This window comes from Lutra lutra, chromosome 10 (assembly GCF_902655055.1).
Source record: "Lutra lutra chromosome 10, mLutLut1.2, whole genome shotgun sequence".
NCBI lineage: Eukaryota > Metazoa > Chordata > Mammalia > Carnivora > Mustelidae > Lutra > Lutra lutra.
In genome coordinates this window covers 4,878,221-4,905,084 of record NC_062287.1, presented here as the reverse complement: position 1 = coordinate 4,905,084, position 26,864 = coordinate 4,878,221, and the positions used below count along the sequence as shown (strand labels likewise).

The 26,864-nt window shown below is 38.5% G+C and overlaps 1 protein-coding gene across 4 annotated transcripts in view; it reads left to right on the top strand.

The window, feature by feature from the left end:
• Window positions 1-26,864, top strand: part of CWF19L2 (CWF19 like cell cycle control factor 2) — a 154,967-nt gene that overhangs the window by 48,309 nt on the left and 79,794 nt on the right. For all 4 annotated transcript variants that reach the window (XM_047691941.1, XM_047691939.1, XM_047691938.1 and 1 more), the window contains exons 9-10: window positions 11,394-11,490; window positions 13,326-13,418. In XM_047691941.1, the coding sequence (XP_047547897.1) occupies window positions 11,394-11,490; window positions 13,326-13,418 (190 nt within the window). The remainder of the gene's footprint in view (window positions 1-11,393; window positions 11,491-13,325; window positions 13,419-26,864) is intronic.

Genomic DNA, 26,864 nt, shown 5'->3' with positions numbered 1-26,864 from the left:
TGTGGTCTGAAAATATGCAGGGAATGATCTCAAAATATGTTGAGACCTGATTTCTGACCCAGGATATAATCTATTCTGTAGAACGTTTCATGTGCACTAGAGAAGAATGTGTATTCTGTTGCTTTGGGGGTGGAATGTTCTGAATATATCTGTGATGTTCATCTGGGCCAGTGTGTCATTTAACACCTTTATTTCCTTGTTGATCTTTTCTTAGATTGTCTGTCCATTTCAGTGAGGGGGAGGTGTTAAAGTCCCCTACTATTATATTATTGTTATTATTATTCTTATTTTTTTTTTAATTGTTTTATATAATTGACTGCTCCCATGTTAAGGGCATAGATATTTAAAATTGTTAGATCTTCTTGTTGGACCCTTTAAGTAAGCTATAATGTCCTTCCTTATTTCTTATAGTCTTTGGTTTAAAATCTAATTTATCTGATATAGAGATTGCCATCCCAGCTTTCTTTTGATATTCATTAGCATGGTAAATTGTTTTCCACCCCCTCACTTTAAATCTGGAGGTGTCTTTGGGTTTAAAATGAGTTTCTTGTAGATAGCATATTGATGGGTCTTGTTTTTTAATCCATTCTGATACTCTGTGTCTTTGTTAGGGGCAATTAGTCAATTTACATTGAGGGTAACTATTGAAAGATATGAATTTAGTGCCATTGTATTGCTCGTAAGGTGACTTTTACTGTATATTGTCTTTGTTCCTTTCTGGTCTACTACTTTTAGGCTCTCTCTTTGCTTAGAGGACTCCTTTCAATATTTCCTGAGGGGCTGGTTTGGTGTTTGCAAATTCTTTTGATTTTTGTTTGTCCTGGAATCTTTTTATCTCTCCTTCTATTTTCAATGGCAGCCTAGTTGGATATAGTATTCTTGGCTGCATATTTTTGTTGTTTAGTGCTCTGAATATATCATGCCAGCTCTTTCTGGCCTGCCAGGTCTCTGTGGATAAGTCTGCTGCCAATCTAATATTTCTACCATTGTATGTTACAGACCTCTTGTCCCAAGCTGCTTTCAGGATTTTCTCTTTGTCACTAGGACTTGTAAGTTTTACTATTAGATGACAGGATGTGGACCTATTTTTACTGATTTCGAGGGGGTTCTCTGTGCTTTCTGGATTTTGATGCTTGTTCCCTTTGCCATATTAGGGAAATGCTCTACTATAATTTGCTCCAGTGTACCTCCTGCCACCCCCTTCTTCTTCTGGAATCCCAATTATTCTAATATTTTTTCATTTTATGGTATCACTTATCTCTCAGAATTCTCCTCTCATGGTCCAGAGTTGTTTGTTTGTCTTTTGCAGCTTCTTTATTCTCCATCATTTGGTTTTCTGTATCACTAATTCTTTCTTCTGCCTCATTTATCCTAGCAGTAAGAGCCTCCATTTTTGATTGCACCTCATTACTAGCTTTTTAAAATTTCAGCTTGGTTAGATTTTAGTTCTTTTATTTCTCCAGAAAGGGATTCTCTAATATCTTCCATGTCTTTTTCAAGCCCCGCTAGCATTTTGATAATTGTCATTCTGAACTCTAGTTCTGACATAATACCAGTGTCCATAATGATTAGGTCCCTAGCTATCAGTACTGCCTCTGTTCCTTTTTGGGGGTGAGTTTTTCCACCTTGTCATTTTATCCAGATAAGAATATATGAATGAGAGAATAAAATACTAAAAGTGTGGCAAAGACCCCAGAAAAACATATGCTAACCAAATCAGAAGAGACCCGAAACTGGGGGTTGGGGGGGGGTGGGAAAGAAATGGGGAAAAATAAGATTAAAAAAAAAATATATATATATATTTATATCTTCAAGTGGTGAATAGAACAGAGCCACCCAATTGATTTTGCATGTATTCTGGTGTCTTAGAAGAAACTACCTCGCAAAATTTAAAAAGAAGAAAAACATATATGTATACACAAATAAGTGTAAACACAAGGGATGGAATATGACTATAAAGATGAAAATTAAAGAAAGATTCTAAGATAGGAATTGATAAGTTAGTTGGAAAAAGGAAAGAAAAAAAAGAAAATGTAATCAGGCTGGAGACTAGAACAAAGCCATGTGCTAGATTTAGAATATATTATGATCTCTTAGAAGAAATTGTATCCCAAAGTTTTAAAGAAAAATACCTGTATGTATACAAAAAATAGGTTAAATACAATGAAAGGATAAAATATGACTCTAACAATGAAAATTTAAAAAGATTTTTTTAGAAAAGGTATTGATAAGATAAAATAGTTAAAAAATTTTAAAAGAGGAAAAAGGAAAAGTTAAGAAATAGAATAAGAAAAAAAATTGAAAAAATTTAATTTTGCAAGACTCAAGGATCTTCGGAAAAAGGCTGTGATTTCTATGTGTTGCTTTCCCCAGCTCTGGAGTTCTGCTGTTCTCATTTGTCAGTGAGCTTGGTCTTGGCTGGATGTTCTTGCTGATCTCCCGAGGGAGGGGCCTGTTGCCGTGATTCTCACATGTCTTTGCCTGAGTCGGAATTGCACCGCCCTTGCCAGGGGCCAGGCTAAGCAATCTGCTGAGGTTTGCACTTGATAGCTTTTGTTCCCTGATCGCTTTCCATAGAGCTCTGGAGGATGGGAATGAAAATGGCGGCCGCCCAGTCCCTGGCCTGGAGGAGCCAAGAGCTCAGGCCCCACTCCTCAGTGCACCCTCAGAGAAAAGCAGTCAATCTTTCTGTCGCCCTGGTGTCCAGCCGCACTCTAAGCTCACTCGGCCTGTGACCAAGCATTTCTGTCTCTGGCATACGGCTTCATTTGGAGTGTCCAAACCCAGCAGATTCCTGCTGAGCACTCTCGTGCCTCTCCTCCCATAGGAGGAAGGGAGGGGTGTCTCTCTGGATCTGCCACTTGTGGAGCCCTGCTCGAAGAGTAGTGGTCTGATTGTGCCTTGGATCACAGTTTAAGGTAACCCTGACCTGAGAGCTCCCTCCTCAGCTCTGCCTGCAGCAGCTTCCCAGCTCAGATACCTGGCAGCTGTGCCACACTCAGACACCCCTGGTCTTTCTGTGACCCTGTGGGTCCTGAGACCACACTGTCCCCACAAGGCCTCCAACCCCGCTTAGCCTCTGGAGTGATGTCCCTCAGTGGAGCAGACTTCTATAAGTTCTGATTTTGTGTTCTGCTGTTCCACCGCTTGCTGGGAGCCGGCCCCTCCCCCCACGATCTATCTTCTTGTCGCTTCGGATTCACTTCTCCGTACATCCTACCTTCCAGAAAGTGGTCAATTTTCTGTTCCTAGAATTGCTGCTCTTCTTCTCTTTGATCTCCTGGTGACTTGTGGGTGTTCAGAATGGTTTAACTATCTGGCTGAACTCCTGGGACCCGATGATATTTCAGTCTCCTACTCCTCTGCCATCTTGCTTCTCTCTCTCTCTCTTTTTAAAGTTTATTTATTTATGTAAGTAATCTTTACACCCATTGTGGGGCTTGAACTCATGACCCTGAGATCAAAAGTTGCATATTCCTCCACCTGAGCCAGCAGAGCACCCTTTTTTCTTTTCTTGAAAAGATTTCACCATTGGATTTTGAGCATAGTGAATTGAGTACTCATTGGCGGGTTCTTCTCTGACCTAGTGATTGGCTCTTAGAGGCAAAAGGAACTAAACATTATTGAGCACCAGGTTATGTGTTATGTTTGGAATTTTGTTCTCTTACAGCAATTACTATAATTTTATTCACTATCACATTTAATCCTAATAATGTGAAGGTAGTTTTTTTTTTTTTTAATTTGACAGACAGATCACAAGTAGGCAGAGAGGCAGGCAGAGAGAGAGAGGAGGAGGAGGCAGGCTCCCTGCTGAGCAGAGAGCCCGATGCGGGACTCGATCCCAGGACCCTGGGATCATGACCTGAGCCAAAGGCAGAGGCTTTAACCACTGAGCCACCCAGGCGTCCTGGTAGTTATTATTTTTTTTTAATTCAATTAGCCAACATGTATTATGGACTTAGTTTCAGATGCAGTGTTCAGTAATTCGTCAGTTGCATGTAACACCCAGTTCTCATCACATCATGTGTCCTCCTTAATGCCCATCACCCAATTACCCTATTCCTTCCACTCCCCTCCCCTCCAGAAACCCTGTTTCTTTCCTATAGTTAAGAGTTGTAAGGGTAGGTATTAATCAGTTTTTTTGGTTTTATAGCCTCAGAGAGGTTAAGATACTTGCCCAATCTCATAAAGCTAGTAAATGGCAGAGTCTACATTCAGACTCATGTCAGTCTAATTCCAGCACTCTTTTTCTCATGATACTAAGAGGGATTTCTTATTCTTGCAAGGTTATGATTGGCATTTTAAAGAAAGACCTTCTAATACATTATGAAAAGCTTGAATTAGGAACTCTTAGAATTTTATTAGTATTCTGTTTTTAAGTATTTATACTTTTATTTTTATTCCTATTAGTAGATAGGTATCTATTGACATATTGACACATGATATGGTAGTTTATTAACATCCCTAAGGAAATGGACTGATAGATGGTTTTTGGCTTTCTTCTTTTTCTTTAAAATCTATTTATTTATGAGAGAGAGAGAACACATGAGCGGGAGAGAGTGAGGGAAAGAGAATCTCAAGTAGACTCCATGCTGAGCATGGGGCCTGTTGTGGGGCTCCACCTCCTCACCCTGAGATCAGAACCTGAGCTGAAACCAAGAGTCAGATGTTTATCTGACCATGCCACCCAGGCACTCCCAGCCTTTATTCTTCCAATTCCAGAAATCTGTGGTTGCTTGCAAGATAGCTTGTTTTCTGAATGTTTGAACTCAGTGAGAAATCCTGTGTGTACGAATTATGTGTCTAGATTACAGTAATCATCTATTGGGTTAACAAATAAAGGGTTGGAGAAATAGTAAGGAAATCAACTCCTTATTCAGTTTACCTTTCCTACATTCTTTATTTTCTCAGTTAGCTGGAGTGGAGATGAAAAATGGATGAACTAGAAATAGCTTTGTTGGAAAGAAAAATGTGGTCAAGTAAACAGTTGGCAGCAGGAAAAGCAGAAAAAGGGGAGGGAATACTAGCCAGGAAGTTTTATGCTTAGGAAGCTGAGAGGTTTAAGAGGTGGACCCTGGGATAAGCTGGCTTCAGGGGGGAATAATTGTACTGATAACTTTTTAGAAAGGGCAGGAGGTGTGGTTATTTAAGTTTGCTATGCATTATACATACATATAAAAATATATTTATAATTCCTACATAAAGGACAGAAATAGTAAGTTTTCAAAGCAGAGAATTTGGGGGAGTTAATTGAATAGGAAAGATTACAAGTTGAGAAAAGGAAGTCAAGCTTTTTACTGAAATACGATTGGATTGCCTGAAATTTTAAAAATTACATTTATAATACAATAAAAATTATGTCTACCTTAGAATTTAATTTGGAAAGTAACTGAAAAATATTTTCCGTACAAGAAAGTACAACTAACAATACAAGCAATACCTCAACATATAGAGGCATATAAAGGATGCTAATGTTCTCCTGCTTTATGAATGCAATGTCCCTGTTGTTCTTCTGAATTGGTTTTTAGAATGTAGACTGAGTCAGAGAAAGACAAGTATCTTATGATTTCAATCGTGTGTGGAATTTAGGAAACAAAACTGATGAATGTGTGGGAAGGGAGAAAAAGAGAGAGAGGGAGAGGGAGGCAAACCATCAGAGACTCTTGAGGAGAGAGAATAGAGGGTGGACCAAGGTAGGTGGGTGGGTGGGGTGCGATGAGCTAGAGGGGTGATGGGCACAAAGGGGGGCACTAATTATGAAGAGCACTGGGTGTTATATGTAAGTGATGAATCACTAAATTCTATTTCTGAAACCAATATTACACTATATGTTAACTAACTAGAATTTAAATAAAAATTTGGAAGAAAAAAATGTATCACATTTCAAAAATACAAGAGAGTAAAGTTACTTCACAGTGTCTGTCATGGGAAAGTGCTCAATAAACATCAATGTATAAAAAAATAATAATATAAAAAGACTGAAAGAACTTGAGGGGAACAAAAACATGTTCCTTTCTAATGGTGCTTCACCTGTAATATTTTAGTTTTCTTAATCTGAGCACCAGAGTGTTGTTCTTTTTTTCCCTGATATGAGAAGAAATGGTTTGTACAGAAATTCTGCAGATATTAATGTCCTTTTAAAAGAGAAATCTTTCAAATTTTTATTTTTTTAAAAACCTCAAATGCTCTCTACTGTAAGATTTATATTTCTTTGCCCCAAAGAATTTGCTACTTAAAAGTAATTGGTTGGGGGCGCCTGGGTGGCTCAGTGGGTTAAAGCCTCTGCTTACGGCTCAAGTCATGATCTCAGGGTCCTGGGATCTAGCCCCACATCAGGCTCTCTGCTCAGCAGGGCGCCTGCTTCCCCCGCTCTCTCTGCCTGCCTCTCTGCCCAGTTGTGATCTCTCTCTGTTAAATAAATAAATAAAATCTTTTTTAAAAAAGTAATTGGTTGATAGGTCAAGTTTTGATTTGAAGGTCTGTTTATATATTTTGCTATTATTTGCTTAGAATGTATGTTGAAAACTCAAGTTAATTTCAGTAGAGTTTGATGATATCCAGCAATTCAGGAAAATTAGTAGTATCATAGCTACATCCTTTATATCCTTTTTGCTCTTGTATCTGACAATCTTACCTTTTAATTCAGATGGTTAGATCATTTATATATAATTTATATGTGAGATTATGACAGGTTTTTCAGCTTAAAAATTTTCTTTTATCATTCCTCTTTAAGAGTTTTGGAAAACAACTGTTGAGGTGTAATTGACATGTAATTAAACTGCATATATAAAAATGTATAATTTGGTAAATTTTGGAGTTTGTATAGTCTTGTGAAACCATCACCTCTCAGAGTTGATAATTCTTCTCTCCCACCTCTCCTCACACCCTTACCAAAGCCCCTAGACTTCCACTTATCTGCTCTCTTTAATTATAGACTTGTTTGCATTTTCTAGAATTTTGTGTAAGTGGGATCATATGTTATGCACTCTTTTTTTGGTCTGGCTTTCACTCTGCATAAGTATTTGAGCTTCATCCATGTTGTTGCATGTAACAATAATTTATTCTTTTTTGGTATAACACAGTTTTTCCATTCACCTGTTGCTGGACATTTAGAATGTTTCCAGTTTTTAGCTATCATGCATAAAGCTGCTTTGAACATTCATGTACAAGTCTTTGTTATAAGTAAGCTTCCTTTTCTCTTGGGTGAATACCTAGGAGAGGAGTGGCTAGATCATATGCTAATGATAACTTTAAATTTTAAGCAACTGTGAAGTGGCTTTTTTGAGTTTTATCATTTGACATCCCCACTAACAGTGTATGAGACTTTTAGTTGCTCTGCATCCTTACAAGAACTTGGAATGGTCAGTCTCTTAAATTTTCTGCTATTCAGGTGAATATGTAGCAGTATCTCATGGTTTTAATTTGTATTTCCCTAATGACAAGTGATGTTAAGCACTTTTTCATGTGCTTATTTGCCATCCAAATATCTTTTTGTTAAGTCTTTAGAATATGTAGTGATTTTGCTTCTCTCATTTCTTTATTGGTAATATGTATCTGTTTTTCTCCCTAATTAGTTCAGCGAGAGGGTTACCAGTTTCACTAATTGTCCTAATCAGCTTTGGTTTCATTGAATTTCTTTATTTTTCTGTTTTTTATTTATTTCCACTCTGATTTTTATTATTTCTTATATTCTGTTAATTTGGTTGTAATTTGCTCTTCTTTTCCTACTTTCTTAAGTGGTAAGCTGAGATTGTGGATTTGAGATCTTTTTTTCTTTTCTAATATAAGCATTTAGAGTTAATAAATTTCTCCCTAAGTCATACGTGAGTAGCATCCTATAAATCCTGATATATTATTTTTTATTCAGTTTGAAATACTTTTTAATTTCTCTTTGATTTTGTTTTTAACCATGGATTATTTGCACATAGGCTTTTTACTTTCCAAATAGCTGAGGGTTATCCAGAGTTCTTTGTTAATAATATCATGGGGGTTAGAGAACATAGTTTGTATGACTTAAATCCCTTTAAGTTTATTGAGACTTGTTGTATGGCTCAGTATATGGTCTATCTCGGTAAATGTTGCTGTGCGCTGGGAAAGAAGGTGTATTCTGTTGTTGGGTAGAGTATTCTTTGATTGTTCATTAGGTCATGTTAGTTGTTAGTGTTATTCATGCCTTCCATATCCTTGAAGAATCTATTTATTCCATCGAATAGAGAGTAGGGTCTTCAGATCTGTAACCGTAATTGTAAATTAGTCTGTTTCTGTTCGTAATTTTATCAGTTTTTGCTTTATGTATTTTGAAGCTCCCTTATGTGCATAAACATTTAGGGATTCTTCTTTACTCTTGATGGGTTGACCTCTTTTTCATCTGAAATGAAAAAGCTTTCTTTGTCCCTGGTAATATTTATTGCTCTGTAATATAATTTGTTTGATTTTAAAGAAGCGACTTCACCTTTCTTTTGACTACTGTTAACACAGTGTATCTTTTCCCATCCTTTTATGTTTAATATATTTATGTCTTTCTAGTATGTTTCTTATTGTTGAGTTTTGCTCTTTTATCTGACAGTCTTACCTTTTAATTCAGATGGTTAGATCATTTATATATAATGTGATATAGTAAGGTTTAAATCTGTAATCTTAATATTTATTTTTGTTGTTGTTAATTTTTTGTGTGTGTGTGTTACGTTAGTCACCATACAGCACATCATTAGTTTTTGATGTAGTGTTCCCTGATTCATTGTTTGTGTATAACACCCAGTGCTCCATGCCCTTGGTATCAAGGAGGAATTGCATGGAGCACTGGGTATTTGTTTTCCACTTGTCCTGTCTGTTCTTTGCTTTCTTTTCCTCTTTTACTGACTTATTTTAGATTGCATATTTTTATGATTTTATTTCATTTCTTATAATTTTTTTGGTGTTATTTTAGTGGTTTCTTTAGATTTGATAGTATACATCTTAAACTTGTCCAGCGCCACAGCTGTATGGTATAAGAACTTTACAGTAGTTTATTACATGTATCCCCCCCGTTCTTTCTGTCAGCGTTGTCATATATTTCACTTATACTTGTTATGAACCTCTCATATATTGTTATTATTTTTGTTTAGTTATTTTAAAGAGATCTGTGTAATAAGAGAAAGAATTATATATTTACTCCTGTAGTCATCACTTCTATTGCTCTTCCTTCCTTTGGGTTGATCCATATTTTAGTCTGATATAATTTTTCTTCTTCCTGAGGCTTTTCTTTGACATTCTTTCAGCTTTTTGTGTGAAAGAGCCTTCATTTCACTTTGTTTTTGAAAGTTATCTTCACTTCATGTAGAATTCTCAGTTGACAATTTAAAGTGCCTTAGAGCTGTTGCTGCTCTCTTCTTGCTTGGATTGTTTCTGATGAGAAATCTGCTGTCACACTTACCTTTGTTCCTCTGTGCCTCAGTCTGTCTCTCTTTTCTCCCCACTATGGCTGCTTTAAAAGTGTTCTCTTTATCACTAGTTTTGAGCAATTTGATTATGATGTACCCTGATGTAGGTTTTTGGGTGTGTGGGGTGTGTGTGTGTGCACGCACGTGCACATGTACCTTTGGGAGTCCTTGAGATTCTTGGTTAAGATTTTTAGTTTTTAGTAAATTAGGAACATTTGACCTTTGTGTCTTCTGTCTCCCATTTCTTTCTTTCAGGGTCTCCAGTGACATGAACTTCTAGAAGGGTATTTAGGTTGTCTTATAGCTCTGAAGCTCTTTTTATTTTTAGAAATTCTTTTCTCTCTTTTGTTTCTTTTTGCATGGTTTCTAAGGTTTCAAGTTCACAAATTTCTTTCTTTGCAGTTTAATCTTCCATGAACCCTATCTAGTGTATTTTTATCTCAGACGTTGTAGTTTTCAACTGATATATCTTAGTTGTTTGTAACTTTTCAAACATATGGAATACAGTTAAAATGATAACATTTACTGTTCTTATCTGTTATTTCTTATATCTGAGTCAGTTCTGGTCGATTTTGATTGAGAGCTTTCCCTCCTAATTGTGGGTCTTACTTTTCTTTGTCTGCATGTCTGGTCATCTTTGTTGGATACTAGATATCATGAATTTTACCTTGTTGACTGCTGAATTTTTAAATTCTTGAGCTTTGTGCTGTGGTTAAGTTAGTTAGAAACTGTTGTCTCCTTTAGACTCTTGGATTTAACGTTGGTTCAGTGGGCTTAAATCAACATTTAGTCTGGAGTTTATTATTTACTAGTAATGAAGCACAACCCTTAAAACTCTACTCACTGCTTTCCGAATCATGAATTTTCTTAGTCTGGGTAGTGAAACCAGGCACTGTTCCCAGGAATGCTGAATGCTGTTACTCTTACCTTTGGGATGGATGCTTTCTCTGACTCCGAGTGGTTTCTTGCTGAATACTCAAGGGGAACTCTCCAGACTCTTCTGCCGTTCTCTCACTGTGCCACTTTCTTCTCTCTCTGGTTTCCTTGGAGTTCTAGAGTCTTAGCCATGTCTCTTTTGCTAAGGAGTCCCTCAGGCTTGGCCTGCATTTCCCTTTTCTGCCCTGAAGTAATATTTCATAAAGAGGTAAGCTGGGACAACTTCCTATATGCCAGGACTCTAACCTTGGATGGAAATTTCTCTTTTCTTCAGGGTATTTGTTTGGCACATGATCTTAGTTATAAATTAGTTTATGTTTCTTGAGTTATTCAGGGTTTATTTTGCAAAAAGAACATATGGTCATTATTTTTATTCTTTGAATGCAGTTAAATATGTCATTTCCTAGTTACAGTTTCTTAGATTATTGGTAATTTATCACACCAAATAAGAAATACCCCAGCCATGTAGAATTATGGCCTGATTCTAGTGTTTTAATTTTGTTTGTTTCCTTTTTAAAATGAGTATGTAAATATTAGTAAAGAATAGTTGACATACTATTTATCTCATTGTTGCTGGGACTTTGGTCAGTTATTATAGCTGCCATCGGCCATTGTGGCATTGTAACAGAGAACCTTAAACTGTTGATTTTTGGTGAATCACTGAAGCTTTGTTTTTTGGTTGTTTTATTTTGTTTTTAAGTTTTTAGAATTGTGATCTATTGGTCCTTATTATTTTGTTGAGGTCAATTTAAATAATATTTGAGTCTTGGGCGCCTGGGTGGCTCAGTGGGTTAAGCCGCTGCCTTCAGCTCAGGTCATGATCTCAGGGTCCTGGGATCGAGTCCCACGTCGGGCTCTCTGCTCAGCAGGGAGCCTGCTTCCCTTCCTCTCTCTCTGCCTGCCTCTCTGCCTACTTGTGATCTCTGTCTGTCAAATAAATAAATAAAATCTTTAAAAAAAAATAATATTTGAGTCTTGATGCTCTTACTTGTAGTGTCCCTATATTTCACATGCTCTTAATCTGTCTTGTTCAAACAGAGGTGCTTCTGAGGATGATTCTGTATACATCTTGAGTGTTGATGAGAAGAATAAATTGGGAGCCAGGATTATCAAGGCCGAGATGATGGGAAATATGGTAAGTCTTCTGTATTGTTCTTAGGAGAATAGCAATTAGCTCTTTAACTTCTTACAAATACTTTTGGAAGTTTCTTTGCAATGCGAATGTAGCACAGTAGGAAAAATAATTGTTGCTTATTGATTCTTTAAAGAAATTCTTGAATGTTTCTAAAAACAGTTCTGCCCATTCTAAATAAAGTGCTTACTTTTCCTGTCAGATTTTTGAAAATTAAAATCCTAGGGAACAAAATGTTTTTAAAATTTCCTCTCTACTCTGCAATTTGAGTGTAGCGAATTTGAGGGAGACAAAAGTGTCATTGTCTTCTTTCTCTGTTTTAGTCACATTATTAAGTGTGTGTATTGCCCTCTTAGATTCCCTTACTTCAGAATCTAACAAATGAGCTTCTGAAAAGATGGTTAATTCATTTTTCCAAATTGTAATGGGATGTGTTAGCTGCTTTGTATCGGTTAGCTCATTTAATTTCCGTAATAGTGTTATTATGATGGAAGACTGATTGACCTCAGAATTCAGTAGAGGATGGGGATGATTTGGTGAGAGCTACACCTGTCTCTGTTTATCGATTATTTCGGTGTGAGAGTGTCACATTTCTGACGCGCTGGTACGGGTCACGTCGCGCATGGCAGAGAAGCGAAGCCGGCAGCTTCGTGTGTCTTGACAGAATCGATTCCCTCATCTGAATGTACTCCTCTCAGACCCGAACACTGGTGAGCTTTAGTATTGTGCTGTCAGAATGACACCGTCCAATAAATAAAAGGTGGCCAGACAAGATACTTCTATTTTTCCGAGTTTGTGTGTCTGTCTAATAAAGGACATATCTTGCATATGCTGCTCTTTCTCTTTGAATCTGGTCTTTGGTAACACTGAATTTCAGCTCAACCCAGAGATCGGTAAGAGAGACAAACCAACAACAACAGTAATAATAGCAGAAAATAAAGTTTGAGTTTTGAAAGCACAAAGGAATTAGTTTGAAATAATGAAAGAGAACTCACCAAGTTAGGAAGTTAATTTATGTTAAAAGAAGTGTTCCTTTGGTCATGGAACCACTGCAGTGGAGAATACTGTTCTTTGCTTGTCACATACTTCTGTTTGTTTAATTTATTTCTTCATGTGTCAGTTGTTTTATATAAATGTCTATAGACTTCCTAGAGTAAAAATGAAATATATTTGGGGTTCTTATTCAAATTACCCAACAGTAAAGAACGTAATATTTTATTTTATTTATTTTATTTATTTTTTTTTTGAAGATTTTATTTATTTATTTCACAGAGATCACAATTAGGCAGAGAGGCAGGCAGACAGAGAGAGAGAGAGAGAGGAGGAAGCAGGCTCCCCGCTGAGCAGAGAGCCTGATATGGGGCTCAATCCCAGGACTCTGGGATCATGACCTGAGCTGAAGGCAGAGGCTTTAACCCACTGAGCCACCCAGGCGCCCAAGAACGTAATATTTTAAATCTTGTTAAGGATTTCTTGTTACAGTAACTGAAATTTTGAGTGTTGGATGTTTATAATATCAAAAAAATTATAAAAATGTCATTCTTCAGGTTATGTGTTTTCTCTATGCCCATCTCTCCCCTAGAATATATGTCCTTGTAATTATTTACCTTCAAAGCATAAACAAACGGCACAGGTATTTGGGAAGTGTGGAACTGAGATAAATTCATTAAATTTGTTAAAAAGCAATGTATGAGGCTGTGAGTTGGTAACTGAACTTCGGTTATGGCCACACGGGTGTTCACTGTGCTCTTTTCCCTTCTGTTGTATAAATTTGAAGTATTTTACACTGAGAATTAAGCTATACGTGACACCAATTTTTCTTGTTTTTCCTTTTAAAGGAATTAGCAGAACGACTTAAAGCTCAGCTTGAAAAGGCAAATAAATTCAAAGAAACTGTAACAGAGAGATCATCAAAAGGATCTGGGGTGGAGGTAAGTAACGCAAGTTTGTTTGTAGGCACGTAATCACCTTGTATACTGCTGCTACCTGGTAGTGCTCATACTTTCATGTGAAATGTTTCTGTATCTGTGTCAGTGTGTTCATCTGTGTGTTTGCCTGTTTTTGAAACGGATTTTCATAGGTATTGTCTCATGTTCCACCACTGTGTCCTGGTGGAAAAAAGCCTAAGCCAGAGCCACCTGGTTTTATTTTGGACACTGCCATTTACTGATGCTTTGACCACAGAAAACACACTGGTCTTTAAATACTTCCTCTAGAGAATGAGAGACTTGAATTTGGTATCTGTTTCATATAAAACAAATTATTTTGTTCAAGGATTCATTCATCCATCTTTAAGTGAACAGAGCCGATCAAAGCATCTGCCCGCACGATGTCTCGTTTGGGAGGGGAGAGGCAACAGAGGATACACATAATAAATTCTCTAGCTTATTAGAAAGGTAGGCACCCAGTGGAAGGCCAGTGGGGGTCTAGAGTGCCCAGTGTGTTGGTGGCTTTGAGGACACAGTCTTAATTGTGGTTGAAAAAGTGACATTGATGCAAAGATTAGAAGTATGACAGCGAATCTGTGTATCTGGGTGAAGAGCGCCCCGGGGCATGAGGAGCAGAGGGTTCCGGACGATGGGAACATGCGTGATGTGTAGGAGGAACAGCAAGGAGCCCAGCGCTCCCGGAGTGGAACAGATGAAAGATGGGGAAATAGAAGATCCAGGTTGGAGAGGCCATGGAAGGCCAGATCATGTGAAGCCTGAAAGTCAGGGTAAGGAAGTGGGTTTTATTCTGAGTGAGAGGGCTTTGAAGGCTTTCCAGCAGAAGATCTATTTTGGCAGGACTGTCCTGCCTTCTTTGTTGAGCGTAGACTGAGGGAGCGTAAGAGCAGAAGCTGGAATCTAGAAAGGCTCCGGCAATGATCACACAAAGAACGGTAATGGCTTTGTTCAAGATAGTAGCCCCGGAGGCGGTTAGAAGTAGTTACGTCCTTATATGCATAAATGTTTCCTGTATGTGTTTTGAAAGGTAGAGTGGACAGGATTTTTATAGTGGTTTAGATGGGAGGGGTATATGAGATACAGAGGGGAGGCAAAGTGACTTCAAAGTTTTTAGCCCGAGCAGCTGGGAGACTAGAGTGGCTGTTCTTGGAGGTATAGAAAGAGGGGGAGTCTGTTTTGGGGTGAAGAGGAGCAATTCCATTTTAGATATATTGAGTTTGGATGCCTTTTAGATGTGAAACAAGTGGAGATGTCAGGGAGACAGGTTGATGTTGGGAATCGGGGGAAGCCTGGGCTGGAGATAGAAATTGGGGAGCTCTTGACATTAGAAACAGTATTTAAATCCATGATTCTGCATGAAATTGGCACAGGAGGAAGATAGGAAAAAGTGAAGGGCTGAATTGGGTGTATTACAGTGTTGAGAGGATTATAATGAGGTTTATAAGTGATTTTTAAAGGGTTGCTCTCAGAGATTAATTTATACACTTTAATGTCTGCGTGTGAGGAGATGAGAATGTGTGAAGTCAAGTTGCATAGGGTTTTCTGCAAGCTAACATTACTGATGGTTTAGATCACAGTAGAGAGTATGTATGTGAAATGGGCTGTTTTGATGATGTGCTAGCTCATGTTTTTAAAAAGAGTTTAATTTAGGATTTCTTACACAGATTAGAATGTTAAGAGTGAGACGCTATGCGTAGAATTGTGGGACTCATGGAGGGTAGCTGAGCCCGAGGGCACAGTACTGTATTCCATACTTCTGCCACACTTAGGTTTCTCTGCCTCCTTGTGGTCATGGTACTTCTCTCATCTAGCACTTCTGTGTGGTTTCTTTGTGCTAATTCTGTTAAATACTAGCTCTTCCTGTGGTGTGGCCTTCCACAGACCAGCCCTGTCGTCCGGCCTCACCTCCAAGGCTCCAAGACGTAACGTACGTGTCTCTGACGCTTACACGTGTGGTTAATGATTTGTGCCACATACCACCCTCTCGAGGCTGGTCCACTCTTCAGTTTGTTTTGCTTCCTTCTGAAGCCTTTTCTCTCCTCCTCTCAGAAAGTTGTAACCTATTCTTGTTTTGAGACTTCGAAGACCTTTAAAATAGTCTCTCTGGGTTTTATCTTTTCACCTGGTAATATTTGTATTCTCGTCATCATCCTGTAATCTATACCTGTTTCTTTCCTGACGCTTGTCACTTTGTATGAAGGGGTTCCAAGGCTGTAGCTGGACTTCAGAGGATTCTTGAAATTGAAAGCCATTCGAATGAGAGAATTGAAGCAGATCTCCTAAATAACTTTTTCTCCTGCAGGTTTAAGGGTATCGTACAGTAACTGACAGACTATATCTCATCCCTTGAGCACGTAACTTTATACATTACTGATGTCTATGATTTTTAGCTCCTCCTAGCTTTTGAGCAGTGGACCTCATAACCCAATGGAGTAGGACTGAAAGTTGTATTCCAGTAGTACAAAGTGGACTTTCCATTTGTAAACTCTTTAGGAAACTGAATAGCCTTCAAGGTTCATCTAGAAAGATTTTTATTCTTAGGATTCTTTGACCACAAAGAAAAATTTCTGTCCTCTCTGCAGAGGTGGTACACTTGCACATTTTGTTCAACTTTTACCAGACACACATGCAAAACCAGCCGTTACGCACAATTCTGAGAGAATTTCTGCTGCCTGGAAAGTCATTTATTCGTTCAAGGCCAGGATCTTAACTGCCTCTCAGAGTACTTCTGTTCCGAAATGAGAGTACAATACAAAGTTGTTTGCTACCTTCCAGAAATTTTCTGACTTACTACAGGAAAATCTTGAGATGCTTCTTATAAAAACTTTCCTCCTTGAGAGAAAATCCCGTTCATAGACCTGTTGAATAGAGAGGAGCGCGTTCATTGGAGTTTGTGCTAGAAATGTTAGGTCTCTGAACAAGGCAAATCTCTCAATTCAGCAATCTATGAATGTTGTTTTGGCTTTAGTTAAAAAACCCATCAGCACTTGTAATTATTAGTTTGCTTATTTCTCTTCCCTTTTAGAGAGTGAACTACTTAGTGTTAGGAGAAGTGTTTCTCTCAGTTCGTATCTTGTGCCTTGAGTAGTGCATGACACATTGCAGACAACCAAGAAATACTTGAAGTGTTTGTTGTATGAATGCCTTCAATATATTTTAGCACTTAGAGTTTTCTGCTATAAATCTTTTTAAAATGTTTTCTTAAAAAATTTATTTATTTGACAGAGATCACAAGTAGGTAGAGAGGCAAGCAGAGAGAGAGAGGAAGAGAAGCAGGCTCCCTGCTGAGCAGAGAGCTCGATGTGGGGCTCGATCACCAGGACCCTGGGATCATGACCCGAGCTGAAGACACAGGCTTTAACCCACTGAGCCACCCAGGCGCCCCTCTACTGTAAATCTTAAAAATGATCCGTGAACTTTGGCATCCTCTGGTCTGGCCTTCCCACGAGTGTACTTCCTTATTGAAACAATCTCACCGCATAGTGTTTCCAACTTGTGGTTGGACACTGGGCGATGAGTTCTGGAAAACTACCCGTTCTCTCTGTCAGGACAGATTGAATCCTAATTCTGTTTTTTTTTTTTTTTTTTAAGGTTTTATTCATTTATTTGAGAGAGAGAGAGCACATGCAGGAGAAGGGGGAGGGTCATGGAGAGAAGCAGATTCCCCACTGAGCAGGGGAGCCCCGACGTGGGGCTCCATCCCAGGACTCTGGGATCATGACCTGAGCCAAAGGCAGATGCTTAACCAACTGAGCCACCCAGACACCCCTGAATCCTAATTCTTTAATGTAATGGATCCTAAACTGCTTTTCTGTAACTTCTACCTGTTAATAGGCCTTCAGGGAATCACATCATGGACACAATAATCTAAGGGAATTCAACTCCGAATTCAGCTTACTGTTTGTGCCACCACAAATAGTGCATGATGAACTAGTGGATAGTGAACTAGTTGTTGTGTGATGATGCAGTGGCTGTCACGTTTTGCTTGCATAGCTGGCAAAAAAGAGAAATATGTTTTTTTTTTTTTATTTGACAGGCAGATTACAAGTAGGCAGAGAGGCAGGCAGAGGGAGAGAGAGGAGAAAGCAGGCTCCCTGCTGAGCAGAGAGCCTGATGCGGTGCTCGATCCCAGGTCTCTGGGATCATGACCTGAGCCAAAGGCAGAGGCTTTAACCCACTGAGCCACCCAGGCGCCCCGAGAAATATGTTTTTATACTCCCTGGGCACCTCTGGGGGAGGGTTTCATAGACATTCTCCCATAAGAAACTGAGGAATTAATGGAAGGCCTTAGAAGGCCTTGGAAAAACATTAACTAATGAATAATTAAAGAAACAGACTCATTTGTAGCATTTCGTAATAAAGTCAGGTCCACTATTTCCAATAGTAGTTTCACCATGCTTGACCTTAACACTGTCTTTTGACTCTGATTCTTGAATGCATCGTGAGGACCCTGTGATACAGTTGCTGTGATTCCCAGAGTATGTGTACACCTACACTGTTTTACTGTGTTTTGGCATCCCTATCTCTGCAACTGATCCTCATAAACATAGAAAAAGAAAAAAAAATTACAACATTGAAATAATTGTCGTATTGATTGTTTGCCTTTTATTTTTAAGCAGTGAGTTGGGCCTTTATTCAACAAATACTTTTCAGTTCCTTCTTTGCAGAAGTCACTTAGGTTCTCAGTTTCCTAAGTCGAATATTTTTTAAATCTAAATATACATTTTAGCCTTGCTTTATGCCACTGCTCGGTGTGTTAGGTTACCGTAGGTGTACTTCCTGGGTGGTGTAGCCTTTCCTGCCACAGAAGAGGAGCACAGAGATGTTCTCTCCCTTTGGTCATTTAGCTAGTTTCTTCCCTAGCAAGCAAAACAGGTCCGTGGCTCTCCCTGTTTTGTATACCGTTCTAGTTCTTTCCTTACCATCCCCGAAGTATCTCATTTCTGTGGTCTGCAATTAGAAATATTACCTGTGCTACTAGAGTCCCAAGACTTCCATGTTCTCCTGAAAGGTTTCATTCTAATACATGGTTCTCTGGAATTCTGGTGGGAGGGCTTAGAAGAATGAGGTCATGGATTGACACTGGATATTTGCAATTTAAGGGTACAATTTTAAGTGAAACAAATCAACCCCAAAGTAATTTTACCCTTATATGTATTTAAAAATTTTATCCTTATATGTATTTAAAAATTACTTTAATGTGTTTTTAGGAAAGCTAAAAATAAAGGTGGTTTTTTTTTTTTTTTTTTAAGTGCTGTTTTCTCATTTGGGAGTGATCATTTTATTGAGGGGTTTCACGGAAAGGTTAAAGAGCTGGTAGGCCAGTGAGATCAGACGTACTTGGCCCAGCTGTGAACTCCCCAGCTTTATAGTTGCTGAAAACAAAATGCAGTTTTCAGTTCTGTAGTGCATAGTAAGTACGCACATACCGAACGTGTTCTGAGTAGAATAATTGTAGTAGACAGTTGCTAATAAAGATTTATGAGGAAGAGAAAGTAAAATTAGTTGAGTGGAACTAAACACACTCAAAAAAGGAAACAAAACAAAACACTTGAAATTATATCATACTGAATCATAGAAGAAGTTTATGGTATTTTTAACGTTCCTGTCTACCCAGAAATACCCAGTATATCATCCATGTGTAATTCTCCGAATTAAGTCTAAATATTAAGTGATAAAATATACTTTGGTTTAGAAATCTGTGCCATTGGAGCATTATAGGATATGTTTTTTTTTTTTTTTTAAAGATTTTATTTATTTATTTGACAGAGATCACACATAGGTAGAGAGGCAGGCAGAGAGAGAGGAGGAAGCAGGCTCCCTGCTGAGCAGAGAGCCCGATGTGGGGCGCGATCCCAGGACCCCGGGATGGTGACCTGAGCCGAAGGCAGAGGCTTTAACCCACTGAGCCACCCAGGCGCCCCAAGGATATGTTTAACAAAGAATTATTACCTTAAGGAAACCACTTTGCTTCTAATTCCTTTAATAATATTTTTTACTTAGGTTCTGTTTCTAAGGTTATTTCATTAAATTTCAAGATATAATTTTATTTTTCAGGACCGTGGTATTAATTGATGTGTATAGTTTTATAACTGCTGCCGTTATTAATAGTAATAGGTGATATTTTTTGAGGGCACGCTGTATGCCAGGACGTGTTTTAATCATTTATTTATGGAAATTTATTTAGTTCTCATTAAAATTCTATGAAGTCATTAATCTTCATTTTTTGAATAAATTGAATGCAGGATGATGAGGGTCTCAGTTAAGTTTTAGTTTGGCGGCAAGAAATGAGGTCAGGTATGTCTGTGCAATTTACAGTTATTTTAAGTAAATAAAAATTATTTAAAATAATTCCATTGACATAGATTGATGAACTCATTTTTGAAATATAAAAAGAAAATCTTACCTAGGTGTTGAAACTGATTTCACATGTGACAGTTACGCAAGCTCAAACACAAAAATTTAAGGTTCCTGGAAATGCTCACACAATTAAATAGAAAATTCCCTTTACAATAGGATATGGGCTTTGAAAATAAAGTATGTGTTTCTTTTTATTCTTAGGTGACTTTTAATGATAATATGTAACCTTTGTAGAAATGTGGAAATTTCTGCAAAAAACATAAAGGAGAAAGTAAATCACCGTAAATCCTACCACTCAGGGATTATACACTGATAATATATTTTAAAGTATTTCCCTCCAGATTTCCTTCCTTCCTTCCTTCCTCCTTCTCTCCCTCCCTCCCTTCCATCCATCCTTCCTTCCTAATAACATGTTAAATATTTTTGCACAATGACAAAGCAATTCAAAAAAGACCAAAAAATCAGCATTTAAAAGATATTTTTGATGTTTCAAGGCTCTATCCATTGTAACTATGAAAGCACATGCATAATTTTACATAATTACAGCCATTTTTTATTCTACTTTTCTCTACTCATTCTGTCAGTGGGTATGATGCATAAACAATGAATCTTGGAACACTGAAAAAAGAAAATAAAGTTAAAAAAATACAAAAAAAAACAAAACAAAACCCAGCATTTTTCCATGCTGCACAGTTATTTATTATTAAATGAAATTGTAATCCTATCAGCATATTTTGTGTCCCAATAATACAATTTCTAAAATTTATTTTTAGGAAGGGAAACTGAAGAAATTCACAATGACCCATTTCTCCCTGCAAATTTGCCTGCAAAAAAAAAAACAAAACACATTTTTCTTAGGAGTTATTTAAAACTTTGCCATTCTCCCCAAATTCCCTCTTCTAGTCTCAGCATTCACTTTGCTTCCTACTTGATGATTGGGAAAGTAGAGATTTTAAGGTTGAATGTTTTCAGTGTCTGTCTGTTGTCCCTGTCTCCAGAAAATTAGTTTTTCTGCAGCTGTCATCTGGCAGTGGGAATAGTGTTTTTATTTCCTCGAAGGACAAGTTTTTTTGTTTGTTTGTTTTTTTAAGATTTTGTCTATTTATTTGACAGACAGAGATCACAAGTAGACAGAGAGGCAGGCAGAAGAGAGAAGGGAAGCAGGCTCCCTGCTGAGCAGAGAGCCCAATGCAGGGCTCGATCCCAGGACCCTGGGATCATGACCTGAGCCGAAGGTAGAGGCTTTAACCCACTGAGCCACCCAGGTGCCCCAAAGGACATGTTTTTTTTTTTTTTTTCTTTTCTGTTTCCTTTTGTTGTGTCTTTTTTTTTTTTAATCATTTTTTTAAAATTTATTTTCAACATAACAGTATTCATTGTTTTTGTACCATACCCAGTGCTCCATGCAATCCGTGCCCTCTCTATTACTCACCACCTGGTTCCCCCAACCTCCCATCCCCCCACCTCTTCAGACCCTTCAGATTGTTTTTCAGAGTCCATAGTCTCTCATTGTTCACCTCCCCTTCCAATTTCCCCCAACTCCCTTCTCCTAACTCCCCATGTCCTCCATGCTATTTGTCATGTTCCACAAATAAGTGAAACCATATGATAATTGACTCTCTCTGCTTGACTTATTTCACTCCAAGGACATGTTCTTAACCAGTACTCTGATCTCATTCTTTTTCTAGCCTCTAGAACCAGTTTTCCCCTTCTCTTGTATGGAATCTTCAATTTCTCTCTTGTTGGCCGCTTTCTCATTACTTGCAAGTATGCTTAAGTTGCTATGTCGGTAAAACAAACAAATAAACAACTTTCTATTTCCTTAGCAACTTCACTGTCCTCCTCTGGTTTGGGCGAAGGAGCATGGGTGAGGGTGCCAAGGTCAAGGGGAGACAGTGTGATCTGAGGACGGTGCCTTGTTCTGAATGGCTACGGAGTGAGGTATGAGTGCAGGAGGAGGAAGAAGGGCTCGGATAGGTAGGCAAGGATCAAACCTCTGTTCTCATCCTGGCTTTATTTCTTAGTTTCATGGTTCCACTTAACATCTCTTGTGGATCATTGGTAACTTCAGCTCTGCACTCTATGCTGAGCTTTGAACTGGTGTTTTCAGTTGTCTGCCTGACTTTTAAGGGTATCCTTTAACTTCAGAGTGTATAAAACCATCCCCTTTACATACATAATTTTTCTTCTCATTTTAAAAAAACTTTAAAATTTAAATTCAGTTTAATTAACATATGCAGTATTATTAGTTTCAGAGGTAGAGATCAGCGATTCATCAGTTGCATGTGACACCCAGTGCTCATCATGTCATGTGCCCTCTGTCATGCCCATTACCCAGGACCCCATCCCCCCCCCCCGCCTCCAGCAACCCTTAGTTTGTTCCTTAGGGTTAAGAGTCTTTTATGGTTTGCCTCCGTCTCTGTTTTTCTCTTATTTTATTTTTCCTTCCCTTTCCCTGTGTTCATCTGTTTTGTTTCTTAAATTCCACATATGAGTGAAATCATATGGTATTTTACTTTCTCTCACTGATTTATTTCACTTAGCATAATACCTTCTAGTTCCATCCAGGTTGTTGGAAATGGCAAGATTTCATTTTTTTTTTTTGATGGCTGAGTAATATTCCATGGTATACATATACCACGTCTTCTTTATCCATTCTTCTGCTCATGGACATCTAGGTTCTTTCCATAGTTTGGCTATTGTGGACATTGCTGCTGTAAACATTGGGGTGCACATGCCCCTTCGGATCACTACATTTATATATTTGGGGTAAATGCCCAGTAGTGCAATTGCTGGGTCATAGGGTAGCTCTATTTTCAACTTTTTGAGGAACCTCCAGAGTGGCTGCACCAGCTTGCATTCCCACCAACAGTGGAGGAGGGTTCCCCTTTCTCTGCATCCTCGCCAGCCTCTGTCCTTTCCTGACTGGTTGATTTTAGCCATTCTGACTGGTGTGAGGTGGTATCTCACTGTGGCTTTGATTTGTATTTCCCTAATGCGAGTGATGTGGAGCATTTTTTCATGTGTCTGTTGGCCGTCTGGATATCTTCACTGGAGCAATGTCTGTTCATGTCGTAAGTTTCCTTCTCTTACTTGCATGCTCATCCCGCTGTTTTTCTGAGTTAAAAACCCTGGAGAAGTCCTTACTTCTTTCTCCCAACAGTGCACTCCAGTTCCACCGAGTAGTATTGTCTTACTGGCCTTCCCTCCTGCACATACCTCGTCCTGTCACTGCTCTAGGTCAGCGCCCCGCCGTCTCTTGCTTAGAGTGTCGCAGTCACATCCTATGTGCTCTCCTCCCTTTGCTCACCAGTGTCCTATAAATGGCCACCAGGTTTCGTCTAAGTGCAGTGTGGGAGAGTCGGAAGAATCCTGCGTTTGGGCAGAAAGAACCTCAGGTCATGTCTGTTCTTATTTGCTCCTTTAGCCAAGGTGGTTATCTAGAAGCAAGAGCCTTTGAAATATTTTTGAGAAGTTTAAAATGTTATATAAATTTAAAATTTGTCTGGAACATGAGCACGCCTTTACTTAGGAATCTTTCATCAGTGCTGGATATTCGTGCTTTGTTGGGGTTGTTTCCTTCGCTTCTTAACCCTTTACCATTTTACCTTTCTTTCCAAAGATCCAGTTCACTTGTACCCAAGAACACATCTCTTTCTCCATCCTGTGTGACCTGGTCCCACTGGGTTTATATTTTATCTTACTTAATAGTCCACTATAGATTTTTGTATGAACTCCCTGTTTCCTCTTTCTCTCCCTCTCCCTGCCATTTAATTTATGAATTCCTTAACACCTGGAACTGTATGTTGTTCATCGTATTAGACACATTCATGCTGTTGGATTTTATAATAACAGAAGTGGTTCTGAGTGGTAGGAGTTCATTGATAAAATGGAATGAAATGAAACAGAATATTTTTTAAAAATGAAAAGTCTGCCATGTCTTTGATTTAATTTTATGCCAATTATGGAGCTATCTTTTCTGATTGTCCACAGTTTCATCCCGAAGTATCATAAATATATTAAATCAACAGTTACAGTTGGGGCTTTTGGTTGTTGAGTCCTTAATCAGGTACTCAGGCCTTCTCAGGAGGTGTGCAGACTTTCATTTTGGTGAAAAATTTTTTGTAATTGAAAAACATATCACCAGTTAAAGGAGCATTGCCAGCTTACCTTTTCTTTCAGAAAGTCAGTGTTTACCAAATATCATTTTTATTAACTCATTTTATTAGAGAAATGGAGTAATAGAAATAGCATGTGGGATTTTTTTTGTCTTTTTTTCTTCAGTGTTCCAAGATTCATTGTTTATGCACCACACCCAGTACTCCATGCAGTCCGTGCCCGCCTTAGTACCCACCACCGGGTTCACCTATCCACCCACCCCCTCCCCTCCAAAACCCTCAGTTTGTTTCTCAGAGTCCACAGGCTCTCATGGGGATTTAAAAGCCAAAGATTGAGAGTTGAGGCTGGACCTTCATCATTTACTGTATATGATCCTTAGTATCCTCCCTAGTAAAATGGGGCTTAATAATACCTGTGTTGTAAGGTTCTTGAAATTAAATGAGATGTATTTCAGAACTTTATAAAATTATACAAACATTAACTTCTATTTGGAAAAGTTGTCTCTGTTTGCTTTTAAATAGGAAAAATATAAGACAGTTTTCAGATTTCATTGCTGCTGCTGATATATTAACTAACCTATGTTGTCCTTAAATGTATGTATTTCATAAGTCTCAAAATAACAAGCGTTTTATTTTATATCTTAAAGAACTCTATTATTTTAGTGTGGAAAGATTCCAGAATGTCTGTTAACATTTAAAAAATTTCTTAATCCCCTTTCTTCCTCTCATCCCTCCCCACCTTGGCAAATGCTGAAAGGAGCCTGGTTAAAAATAAAATGTAAAGTCACGTGTTTTTTCATGGGTAGCTTCATATGTAGGACTACAGAGAAGCTATGATGAAAGACGGAAAGGACACTGAAGAATTGAATTGCCTTTCATATTATGCCTGTGCCAGATATTATACTGGTTCTAGAAAGTATCTGTTAACAAAATTAAAATCGTTCGTAGTTAAATGTGTCACCAAATAATCCACTTTTGAAATTGTGACGTAAACTGTAGTCTAGCATTAGTTTTTATAATGATTCTTTACAGTAATCTATAATTTTCTCAAGCTTGTACACATTTAGAATCCATCCTACCAGCAGCTTTATGGCAAAGAGGTTAGGCAGGTCATTATAATACTAATAAATGGTATGTTAATTATTATGCCAATAAATATGTGCTTTTATTCTGATCCTAGAGTATGCTCTAGAAGAATTCCAGTATTGACGGTGGGGGAGGGGGCTTGAGGAACTGAAAGGCTGTGGTCCTGGCATACATTTTCCATTTGTGCTGGGCCATCTCTTCTGTTTTGAATCGCAGTGTTGATGTGGAGTTTCCCAGGGGTCCCCACAACCTAACACGTTTGGAAAATCATGGGGCAGCATTTCCGAGTGCTCCAACCCGAGGTTAGTGCTTTGAGGCCTTCACTCTGTACGAAAACAGCAATCACAGACCAAATAAAAAAGAGAAGTAGAAGAGATGTAACAGGCTCAAAAGTAAAGATACACTTCCCTGAACTGAACGGAATTATGAAACAGTGAGGATCCGGAGCTTGTAGGGATCTAAGTCCAAAGAGAGGCAGAGCAGCTGGGAACTGAGTTCCTCTGAGGCGATGGGAATGAAATTCCCTCACGCAGCCTCTCCCTGCCTCATCCCAGTTTGCGGGCTCCCTGAGAAAAGAGTCTGGAAAAGGCCTTGAGTACTTAGGGTTGTAGCTCCTAGGAAATTATGAGGCTGGGAGGTGTTTTAGATGGAAGAAGGCAGACATGGTCTTGCAGTCGTGACTTGGATGACGTGAAACAGCCCCAGGCTCACAGGGTGAGACCAGGAATCCTCATGGACTGAGTGGAGACACTGTCAAAGATACCATTCACTGAAGGGTGAGAGGAGGTAGAGAGGCAGGAGGGAGGAAACAGACGCTCCTGGTCAAGCTTGCACACTCGTGTGCCAGAAACATAGGAAAAAATAATTGGGATGTAAACACTCATTGCCAGTGAACTGAAAATGCTGGCATAGTCTCAAAGGGACTGTAAGCATGTTTAGTAGCTTTGGTTCTGAGAACAGAATAATATTCTGAAGAAAAGGTGAAACAATGGTAGATGAATATGAAGAATAATAGTATCCTAGGAATTTTAGAGATGGGGGGGTAAATCCTAGGTAAGACTCCATCAGATCAAGAAAGGGTTAGAGATATGAAAGAGAATTGAAAAGCTTAAGCTCATATTTACTGATCACTCACTTTATTCCTAGGCATTGTTTTAAATAACATATATGTATTAATTTGATCCTGAAAATACCTTGGCTATTTTGTTTATTTTTATGAATGAGGAAATGGTTCTGTGATGGGGCAGCATTGGCACCTGGGCACTCTGGCCCCAGAACTCACCCTAGCATGCTGGGGCTGGCTGTGCCGTGGGCCAGGAACCCGGTGCAGAAGAGAGAGAAAACATGTTGAAGAGTAGTTAATGAAATTACTGAAGTATAAACTAAAAGTGAACAAATGCCCTTGAGCCAGGACACACGTGTCAGTGGATGGAAAGCAGCCCTGTGTCGAGTCCCCTCACTATCTCGGCTGGGAACTTGTGTGTAGCACATAGCCTGCTCTCCGTGGACATAATTAGGGATACAGTAGGGGTTGTTTAAAAATCATTAAAATACTGTGAACTATCATAACTGCTTATTTGTTGAAATTTTAAGATAGAAACATGTTCTGCGGCCTTCAGTGATGACAGACTCACAGAATGCCAACTAGTGGGAAAGTCTGATCTGGTGGAAGACTTTTCCTTTATGTGAAAGGTGCCACAAATGGCTTTCAGGCAAATGTTTAGAATGTTTAAACACCAGTTTTGAAGCAAAGTGATGTAGGCTTTTTCCTTTCCTTTTCTTTTTAATCAGTGTATTATACCCAAATAATGCTGGAAGGCCAGTGGAAAAGGAAGGCAATGTCTTGAGCCCTTCTCAGACCGTCATC